Source organism: Oncorhynchus tshawytscha, linkage group LG31, assembly GCF_018296145.1.
Source record: "Oncorhynchus tshawytscha isolate Ot180627B linkage group LG31, Otsh_v2.0, whole genome shotgun sequence".
NCBI lineage: Eukaryota > Metazoa > Chordata > Actinopteri > Salmoniformes > Salmonidae > Oncorhynchus > Oncorhynchus tshawytscha.
The window spans coordinates 39,713,886-39,725,106 of record NC_056459.1 but is presented as its reverse complement, the minus strand read 5'-3'; the positions used below and the strand labels follow the sequence as shown (position 1 = coordinate 39,725,106).

At 45.7% G+C, this 11,221-nt stretch overlaps 1 protein-coding gene across 2 annotated transcripts in view; it reads left to right on the top strand.

Annotated features, from left to right (window-relative positions):
* Nucleotides 1-512: 512 nt before the first annotated feature.
* The window catches only part of triqk (triple QxxK/R motif containing), a 31,011-nt gene continuing 20,302 nt past the window's right edge, over nt 513-11,221 (top strand). Inside the window, exons 1-3 of one of the 2 annotated variants that reach the window (XM_042310249.1) lie at nt 513-606; nt 988-1,053; nt 3,060-3,126. In XM_042310249.1, the coding sequence (XP_042166183.1) occupies nt 3,066-3,126 (61 nt within the window). In that variant the 5' untranslated portion in view covers nt 513-606; nt 988-1,053; nt 3,060-3,065. Of the gene's footprint in view, nt 607-987; nt 1,058-3,059; nt 3,127-11,221 lie in introns of both variants that reach the window. The other variant, XM_042310248.1, reaches the window with a different exon arrangement.

Sequence of the window (11,221 nt, the reverse complement as noted above, 5' to 3'; positions counted from 1 at the left end):
GTGCAATTGGGACACAGATTAAACTTCAGTAAATTCCAAGCAGTGGCAAGCCTCTGTAATCTGCACGCAGCCCCAGGCAGCAATACGGACCAGATGCAGATAGAGGGTTACAACATTCAACACAGCAAACAAAGAGACATGTAAATTGCTGTTAACTCATGAAACAAAGAAGAACAGAAATATAGAGAGGGTATTTCTATTACCTGATGAGCATGTAGGCCTACTGATATAGCTCAGTATCTCTCTATATGATTTACAATCATATCTGGATATTTTTCTGTAATTCAGTAGTTAGTTATTGAGAAGGTAGTTGTAATATTGTAATGACTAAGTAGGCTAACCCCCCCCAAAAAAAAAACTGTGTAGTATTAAATATCTGAACCCTATTTTAATACACTATTACCATATTTGAATGTATTTAACAGTTGATTTTATCTTAATAAACCTAGTTAAATTGCTCAGAATCAGATGTTACGTTCTCCTAAATGAACCACAGATACAGTCCTTTCTCCTTTAAATCGGTCTCTTCCTCCTAGATAAGGATACGGGGTTGTTGGTTGGTCAATTGTCAGAAGACTGATCGTACTCCTGCAGCAGAAGAGTCTGGTAAGTGTGGAGGAGAGGCTCATATCAATATATTTATACAGAAACATGCAGACAGCCTAAAACGTGTGCCACTGTGGTTAGTAATGTCCTGCTCGGTATTTCTGAGTCTATAGCTTCTTACCTAGCCGTTCTTAGACAATTTTTTGTGATGAGTGGAAGCGCATGTCAATTGTTTTTTTTGTTTGTGAGTCCCGCCTTCCACTCTACTATTGGTCAAATCCGCAAATACTCGTCTCTGATTAGAGAGCTAAATTGTCTATCATTAGTGGTGACGTGGAATACCAGGAAATGATAATTGGGGTGAAGTGATGTGTTGGCATGTTAGGGAGAATTTGGTGGAAAATACAGCAAATCTGTCAATTATCTCTTACATGTTTGCAGACTGCAGACAGGCAACCTGAGAATGCAGAAGTACCTTGAATAAGCAACAATATTTCGACTTACTGAGTAGGTAAGTGCACCAATGTAGCAATGTATTTGGGTGTAGTCATTCGATATTGTGCACAGAAAGTGCAGCTAAATGATTGAGTTCAGCCTGTCTGTTGCAGTGGATATGCGTTTTGAAGAGTTGTACAATATGTAGTTGAGACAATCACCGCATAGGGAAAATATACAACTATTATTATCAACATTATGGTATAAAATGGCTGTTGTGGATTTTTGCGTCCTCCTGGCCCAGGTTTACATTTTATAGTGAATTAAAGCAAGGTCATAGTGCTGTTTCCTAATCAACCAATCCCACTGTACTGGACATATGGTTTGTTTTTAAAATGCATTTCCTCCTATTTCTTAGTATAGTTGGAGGTGCAAATGGTTTTCTCTGTGACGCTCAAACCTTTTTGTTTACTCAGTCTTCAATGGGTTAGCCTACACACCTACAGGCTTCTTCAGACTAGGACCATATATATTATTTTACCTTTATTTAACCAGGTAGGCTAGTTGAGAACAAGTTCTCATTTACAACTGCGACCTGGCCAAGATAAAGCAAAGCAGTGCGACACAAACAACATGGAGATACACATGGAATAAACAAACACACAGTAGAAAAAGTCTATATACACAGTGTCTATATACAGTGAGTGCAAATGAGGTAAGATAAGGGAGGTAAGGCAATAAATAGTTGGAGAAGTAATTACAATCTAGCAATTAAACACTGGAGTGATAGATGTGCAGAAGTTGGATGTGCAGGTAGAGATACTGGGGTGCAAAGGAGCAAGATAAATAAATAAATAAATAAATAAATAAATAAATACAGTATGGGGATGAGGTTGTTGGATTGTTTGTCAAAGCTGCGGAGGAATTAAAGGTTGTTGGATTGTTTTCTGAAAGAATAGGTCAGAGGGGATTTAGATGCCATCAGAAACACTCCTGACCTTTGACTCCTACTGTCTCCCCCTCTTAAACAGAGTAGGGCTGGGTTACATGGCCAACATCTCATGTCCTGATTATAGGTCATTTCATATAACGAAACATCACAATATACACATTTTCTGTCAATTAAATCAATAAATAGTATATTTAAAATAACCACATGTAAAGGCCTATTTCTTATTTAATTTTGAATTAGACTCCACAATTATTATTATTATTATTTTTTTCTTCGTTTGGTACCTTGGGTTGAGTGTTAGCACCAACTCACGAAACCCCCGTTTCTCAACCGTGTAAATTGGGGCCATGTCTTTGCAGCTGTTATCTCCTTCCATCTTTGTGGTTCTTTGCCATATGCTGTGCCGCGGGCAAAAGCCTCGTGCAACGTCTGAGTCGGGGTTTGTTTTGAGCGCTTGACTTTTTAGGGTCTCATCCGGAGTAGACTCTCTCCATACTGTTTCACATGACTCCTGCGTAGGTGGTAAAGGAGGTTAGTGGTGTTTGAGCCTGTTGGCGGGACCGGTCTGCGGCATATTCTGCAGAGGACGGTTTTCTGGTCCGTGTCAGACTTTTCATACCCAAACCACGTCCATGCGACCGAAGTAGCCCCTCTTTTAGGTACGAAGTAGCCCCTCTTTTAGGTACGAAGTAGCCCCTCTTTTAGGTACGAAGTAGCCCCTCTTTTAGGTACGAAGTAGCCCCTCTTTTAGGTACGAAGTAGCTCCTCTTTTAGGTCTCTGTCACGTTCTCCATGTTTGTTTGTGTTGCACATTTCTTTCCACACGACACGAAGAGTGCAAAGCGACGTCCAATTGACAAAAAATATTTCCGTAAAGTGATTTGCAACACAATGAAATAAACGGTAGAGCATAATATGAAACCATAGAAAAACATCTATCATCCATAGAGATACAGATATCTCCCTAAAACAGAGTTTTGATGTAAAACAGTACTGTGTATAGGCCTACGAGCTTTGATACAATACCACAGTTGATTACTAAAGATCTTGTATTGAAGATCCATGTAATATTTAGCTGTAGGCCTATTGTCCTCAATGTTAACTCTTCTACTCTTCTTCCTCCCAGGTGAGGATGGGGAGGAAGGATGCATGCGCTGTGATGGCCCCGGTCGACCAGTACCGGAAACAGATTGGTGAGTTTCTTGTACTGAGTCAGAGCTAACGTAACTAGCTGTACGCCCTGGTAATACCGGTGATGCTGTACAGCCCTGGTAATACCGGTGATGCTGTACAGCCCTGGTAACACCGGTGATGCTGTACAGCCCTGGTAACACCGGTGATGCTGTACAGCCCTGGTAAGCCCACCGGTGATGCTGTACAGCCCTGGTAACACCGGTGATGCTGTACAGCCCTGGTAACAGCCCGGTGATGCTGTACAGCCCTGGTAACACCGGTGATGCTGTACAGCCCTGGTAATACCGGTGATGCTGTACAGCCCTGGTAACACCGGTGATGCTGTACAGCCCTGGTAACACCGGTGATGCTGTACAGCCCTGGTAACACCGGTGATGGTGTGTAACCGTATCTTCTAAATCGGAGGAATACACAAAGCAAGAATGTTGGCTACGTGAAGTAGCTAACACGACATTACATGTAGCTACAGATTAGAAGGTCACCTAGGAAACACTTTGGTTTCTACCTTGTCACAATGGCTCCTCCCTTGCATTTTCATTTGTTGTTTTCTCAAGACACTGTATTCAAAGTGCCCACTATTATATTCTATAAATTTAAAATAATCATTCTATTTCAACAGTTCACAAGTGTTTTGCTCTAAATCACAAGTCAAATTGCAATTGCAAAATGTTGTTAAAAATAAGGCCAATATTGTGCAGACCTACGTGACCGTGTGGAAATGATCTGAAATTATGAAATTGCAGAAACATATTTTGGGTTGAATTGAACAGTATACAACATCAGAACAGAGAAAGACCCATTTGGGGCGGCAGGTTAGCCTAGTGGTTAGAGCGTTGGACTAGCTGACAAGGTAGTCTGCCCCTCTCGTTCTGCCCCTGAACAGGCAGTTAACCCACTGTTCCTAGGCCGTCATTGAAAATAAGAATTTGTTCTTAACTGACTTGCCTAGTTAAATAAAGGTTAAAAAAAATAAAAAAATAAAAAATTGAAATCATTAATGTCTCACTACAAAGGGTCGGAAACTTTTCCGGATAAATTTCTGCTCGTTTTTTTGCTACAATGTGGGCTTTAGCTTGCTTGAGCCTGCTAACTGAGTGTTAATTCACCAGTTTCCATACATGTTTAGTTTTAAAACATTTATCTTACAAAGAAGCAGTTAGATTAAACAACTCAACTATTTATCTGTAATTGTATTTTATTTGACTCTTTTCTAATCTTTACATGAAAATGCCTCGGGCACTATCTGATGTGTGGAGACATTTCACTGCAGCTAATGTAGAAGGAAAAGCTGTGTACATTTGCAAATAATGTGCCAAATTTTATGTGAAGACTGCAACAAAGATGCAGAATCGTCTGGCCAAGTGCATAAAGTTCCCTCGGCGCTCACAACAAGCAACCTCTGACAAAACTCCCTCTACTTCTATTCGAGGTGAAAATCATGAATCAGACACCTTATCGATACCAACAGCTCATGGTCCTCCTGGAATCAGACACCTTATCGATACCAACAGCTCATGGTCCTCCTGGAATCAGACACCTTATCGATACCAACAGCTCATGGTCCTCCTGGAATCAGACACCTTATCGATACCAACAGCTCATGGTCCTCCTGGAATCAGACACCTTATCGATACCAACAGCTCATGGTCCTCCTGGAATCAGAAGGTTTTTTGACTCATTGGAGGAACATAGTCAGAGAAATGCTTATGAATGTCAACAGCTGCGTATGCAACTGGTTCACCTCTGATGCTCCAGGCAATGTGTATTGGAAGAGATTACTGAATGTTCTTTACCCAGCAAACACCCCTCCAACCAGACATGCTTTATCTACTCATTTGCTGGATGCAGAGTTCAACAGAGTTCAGGTCAAGCAAATGTTGGGTGGTTGAATGGACAAGGAATAATTAACTAGCATCATCTCCACCCCTCAACCCATATTCCAAGAGCACAGACACAAGGGACAACATTGCAGATGAGCTGAAGGACCACAGCACTGGTGCCAGACAATCCTGGAATCATGACACTTGGTCTAAAGTGGAGGAGTCGACCCTCAGCATCACACCCATTGGCTGTGCTGCTCATGCATTGAATCTGCTCCTGGACATCATGGCACTGAAAACAATGGATACACTCTACAAGAGAGCCAGGAAATGGTTAGGTATGTGAAGGGGTCCAGAAATCTACCTCACCAAGCAAAGGAAGAATAAGAGCACCAGATTGAAGCTACCCATCAACACTTGTTGGGGTGGCGTTGTCATCATGTTTGACAGTCTCCTGAGGGGAATCAGAAATGGTTTTTCACAGTCTGCCATTGATATGGAAGCCCCATAGGATCCTCCTGGATGATGTATTTTGGGAGAGAGTGGTGCCTGAACCTTGAAATCTATAGCAGTAGCCATTGCACGGATTGAGGGAGACAATGCCATCCTGTCTGATGTTCAGACTCTGCTTGCAGATATAAGAGAATAAATCTGTACTGCCCTGCCCACTTCACTGTTTCTCCAAGCAGAGGAAACTGCAGTTCTGAAATACATCAAAAAGTGTGAAGACTTCTACCTGAAGCCCAAACACACCGCAGGGTAGATGTTGGACCCCAACTATGCTGGCAAGACCATCCTGTCTGGTGCCGAGATCAACAAGGCCTATGGTGTCTCGCCACCATGGTGTGTCTCGCCACCATGGTGTGTCTCGCAACCTTGGCCTGGATGAGGGCAAGGTTCTTGGCAGTCTGGCAAAATACACTTCCAAGCAAGGGCTTTGGGATGGAGATGCAATATGGCCGTCGTGCCAACATATCTCATCAGCCACCTGGTGGAAGGGACTTTGCGGATCTGAGGTTCTTTCCCTTGTTATTTAATCTGTAGGGTAATAAACTGCATGGTTTCCTGGGTCGTAGTGGGAGGACCACACAACAACACAAAGACTCAAAGTTTACTTCCATGTGGTTATTATATCGATATTTGCGCATTAAGGCGTTTCCACCGCCATTTCTCGCAAAATGAATTTTACCGACACAAAACGATCCCACCTTGTCTAGCGTGTTTTGTCGACATTTGGAAAGTTTACCTACAAATGTTCTGTTTCCATCAGACCTGTTGCATAAAAAATGTCAACGTACTTTACCGGTATTAAAAGAGTGGAAACCTGGTTACTGACTCGTATTGTCTTATTCTGACTAGGGCTGGTCCAATCTATTAAAGTTGGGTCTTTTCTGTAGTATTTTATTATTTCTCCCCCCAACATGTCGTTGTCCTAACCAAGACAAGATGCTGCATATCAATCATGATTTCAGGCCTTCAGCATGTCAGCTGTCTTCCCTAGCTGGAGCACCAATAAGAGAGGGTTTTATTCCCTGGAGCACCAATGAGAGAGGGTTTTATTCCCTGGAGCACCTTCGTTTCTGAGGAAATGGCAGTGTTGGAAAATTGCACTGTTGTGTAGTACACACAAACCAAGGTTGTCCATGTACTGGCCTTCCATCTTGTGCAACCCAGCTTATTGGTACATATTTGGTCTATCCCCCTCAAATTCAACTCTGGACTTCCAAGCCAGTTCCACTGTATAATAAAAAATAAACAAATCCTCGTTCCCCTCTAAACAGGGACTGATTTAGACCTGGGACACCAGGTGGGTGATCCCCTTCTAATCAGGGACTGGTTTAGACCTGGGACACCAGGTGGGTGATCCCCCTCTAATCAGGGACTGGTTTAGACCTGGGACACCAGGTGGGTGATTCCCAGGAAACCAGCTCCAGACCTCGTAGGGTCAGAGTTGAATATCCCTGGTCTTCCCTATTCTCCAAAAAAACAAAAAAAATGTAAAAATTCCAAATCAAAATGTTACATGCCCTCAATACAACTGGCGTAGTCTGTACTGTGAAATCCCTAAACACACTCAGATATATATAACATACCAAATACACAGTCACTCACTGACAGAAAACATCACTGCTCTAGAGGAGATCTGCATGGAGGAATGGGCCAAAATACCAGCAACAGTGTGTGACAACCTTGTGAAGACTTACAGAAAACGTTTGACCTCTGTTATATACCCTTTGTTGGCAATGACAAAGTATTGAGATAAACTTTTGTTATTGACCAAATACTTATTTTCCACCATAATTTGCAAATAAATGCATAAAAAATCCTACAATGTTATTTTCTGGATTTTTTTCCCCTCATTTTGTCTGTCATAGTTGACGTGTACCTATGATGAAAATTACAGGCCTCTCCTCCTTTTTAAGTGGAAGAACTTGCACAATTGGTGGCTGACTAAATACTTTTTTGCCCCACTGTGTGTGTATATATAATATATATATATATATATATATATATATATATATATATTATATAACATACCATATACACAGTCACTCACTGACAGCCAGTGCAGATAGTCAATTAAATGGTATCCACACTATTTAGTAGTCTTATGGCTCGGGGGGTTCGCTGTCTCAGAAGCTGTTGGTCTGATAGCCGGCGCTCTGGGACTGTTTGCTGGAAGGCATCAGTGAACTAGTTCTTCGGGCCTTCCTCTTAGATCACCTAAAGTTTCTAAATAACTCTAAATCAAAGCATATAGGACTTGTTTCAAATGCCACTTCACATCATCACACGGGGGAAAATATCCTTTTATTTAGCTCAGTTCAATTATTTTCTTTTACTATCAATTAATGGCACTGGACTTATCAGCATATCTAGTCTGATAAATGAACAGCCTATAGTCAGATAACATACAGTATCTAGTCTGATAAATGAACAGCCTATAGTCAGATAACATACAGTATCTAGTCTGATAAATGAACAGCCTATAGTCAGATAACATACAGTATCTAGTCTGATAAATGAACAAGCCTACAGTCTATAGTCATATAACATACAGTATCTAGTCTGATAAATGAACAGTCTATAGCCAGATAACATACCGTATCTAGTCAGATAAATGAACAATAGCCAGATAACATACAGTATCTAGTCTGATAAATGAACAAGTCTATAGCCAGATAACATACAGTATCTAGTCTGATAAATGAACAAGTCTATAGTCAGATAACATACAGTATCTAGTCAGATAAATGAACAAGCCTATAGCCAGATAACATACAGTATCTAGTCTGATAAATGAACAAGCCTATAGCCAGATAACATACAGTATCTAGTCTGATAAATGAACAGCCTATAGTCAGATAACATACAGTATCTAGTCTGATAAATGAACAGCCTATAGTCAGATAACATACAGTATCTAGTCTGATAAATGAACAAGCCTACAGTCTATAGTCATATAACATACAGTATCTAGTCTGATAAATGAACAGTCTATAGCCAGATAACATACCGTATCTAGTCAGATAACATACAGTATCTAGTCTGATAAATGAACAAGCCTACAGCATGGAGAATAGCCAGATAACATACCGTAGACCAACTCGTATTCTGTTCTTCTGAAATACATTTTCTTCATGTTTCTTTGGACCTGACTAAAATAAATAATGGATTTATTGGGATGCTGTCTATTAAAATGATTTATCACTGTTTAATGTAGATGTTACAGGCACACAACAGTGTGCTTGCAGGCCTGGAGATGTAACCGTGAGACCGGCAGGCTTCTTCTGCATGACAATAACCAGCTGACACAATTTGATGACCGCCACAGTCTTTCATAACATGGGACATAAACTGCTCTAATCTCTACATTATGATGGTGCTGTATGAAAGCACAGGACATAACAAACTACTCTCCCGCTGTATCCCTTTCAACGGGCTGAGGCCCAAACCGTACCCTGTTCCCTCTACAGTGGTCCATAGAGCTCCGGATTAAAAAGTAGTAGACTGTAAAGGGAACAGGGGTGCCGTTTGGGTCGTCTCTGTCTCTGCGACGTTTGCTCGCAGCCGTTCTCCTACTCATCAATTCAAAGATGTAACCGCAGGTCACAGACAGTTTTATTTCCCTGTGAAAAGAAAGAACCACTATCAACCAGTTTTAGAGAACCGCTGGTTAACAACAAAAAGAGTATTTAAAAAAATAAAAGAATCTTCCAGAATAGTACGAGGCAATTTGAGTTTATGTTGAGAGACCTGAAAGGGAAATGCCGCTAAGGTAATTCATAGGCTGCCACTACTCTGGCGCTTTATGAAGAGCGAGGCTCTGTGATGTCAGACACTGTCAAAAAGACCTCTGCTGACACTGGCTTTTAAATACTATTATTATGGGTTCATAATTGACTAGTCAGCTGTCATCCACCCACCTGCCTGGCCGAGAGTATGGGAGATGAGAAGAGGATTGGATGGGAGAGGACGGGAGGGAATGGGAGGAGAGGACGGGAGGGAATGGGAGGAGAGGACGGGAGGGAATGGGAGGAGAGGACGGGAGGGAATGGGAGGAGAGGACGGGAGGGAATGGGAGGAGAGGACGGGAGGGAATGGGAGGAGAGGACGGGAGGGAATGGGAGGAGAGGACGGGAGGGAATGGGAGGAGAGGACGGGAGGGAATGGGAGGAGAGGACGGGAGGGAATGGGAGGAGAGGACGGGAGGGAATGGGAGGAGAGGACGGGAGGGAATGGGAGGAGAGGACGGGAGGGAATGGGAGGAGAGGACGGGAGGGAATGGGAGGAGAGGACGGGAGGGAATGGGAGGAGAGGACGGGAGGGAATGGGAGGAGAGGGGGGGGAGGGAATGGGAGGAGAGGAGGGGAGGGAATGAGAGGAGAGGAGGGGAGGGAATGAGAGGAGAGGAGGGGAGGGAATGGGAGGAGAGGACGGGGGGAGGGAATGGGAGGAGAGGGACGGGAGGGAATGGGAGGAGAGGACGGGATGGGGGAATGGGAGGAGAGGACGGGAGGGAATGGGAGGAGAGGACGGGAGGGAATGGGAGGAGAGGACGGGAGGGAATGGGAGACGGGGACGGGAGGGAATGGGAGACGGGGACGGGAGGGGATGGGAGACGAGGAGGAGAGGAGAGGAGGGAAGGGGAGGAGAGGACGGAAGGGGAGGAGGGGAGGGGAGGAGAGGGGGGAGGAGAGGACGGGAGGGAATGGGAGACGGGGACGGGAGGGGAGGACGGGAGGGAATGGGAGACGGGGAGGGGAGGGAATGGGAGACGGGGAGGGGAGGGAATGGGAGACGGGGACGGGAGGGAAAGGGGGGAGGGGAGGGGATGGGAGACGGGGAGGAGGAGAGGAGGGGGGAGGGAAGGAGGGGAGGAGGGGAAGGGAAGGAGAGGGAGGGGGGAAGGGGAGGAGGGAAGGGGGAGGAGAGGACGGGAGGAGAGGAGGGAAGAGGAGGAGAGGACGGGGGAGGGAAGGGGAGGAGGGGAAGGGGAGGAGAGGAGGGAAGGAGAGGAGGGAAGGGAGGAGAGGAGGGGGAGGAGAGGAGGGGAAGGGGAGGAGAGGACGGGAGGAGGGAAGGGGAGGAGAGGACGGGGGAGGAGAGGGAGGGAAGGGGGGAGGGGAGGGAGGAGGGGGAGGAGGGGAAGGGGGGGAGGAGAGGAGGGAAGGAGAGGAGGGAAGGGGGGAGGAGGGAAGGGGAGGAGGGGGGGGGAGGGGAGGGGGGGAGGAGGAGAGGACGGAGGGGGAGGGAAGGGGAGGAGGGGAAGGGGAGGAGGAGGGGGGAAGGGGAGGAGGGGAGAGGGGAGGAGAGGACGGGGGAAGGAGAGGAGGGAAGGGGAGGAGGGAAGGGGAGGAGAGGACGGGAGGGAGGAGGGAAGGGGGGAGGAGAGGACGGGAGGAGGGAAGGGGAGGAGAGGACGGGGAGGGAGGAGGGAGGGGAGGAGAGGAGGGAAGGGGAGGAGAGGAGGGAAGGGGGGAGGAGAGGGAAGGGAGGAGAGGAGGGAGGGAAGGGGAGGAGAGGACGGGAGGAGGGAAGGGGAGGAGAGGACGGGAGAGAGGAGGGGGGAGGAGAGGGAGGGAGGGAAGGGGGAGGAGAGGACGGAAGGGGAGGGGTGACGAGGAGGAGGGGGGGGGGACGAGGAGGACGGGAGGGGGGGAGGGAGGAGGTGGACGGGAGGAGGGGAGGGGAGGAGGAGGACTGGAGGGGAGGGGAGACGAGGAGGACTGGAGGGGGGAGGGGAGACGAGGAGGACTGGAGGGGAGGGGAG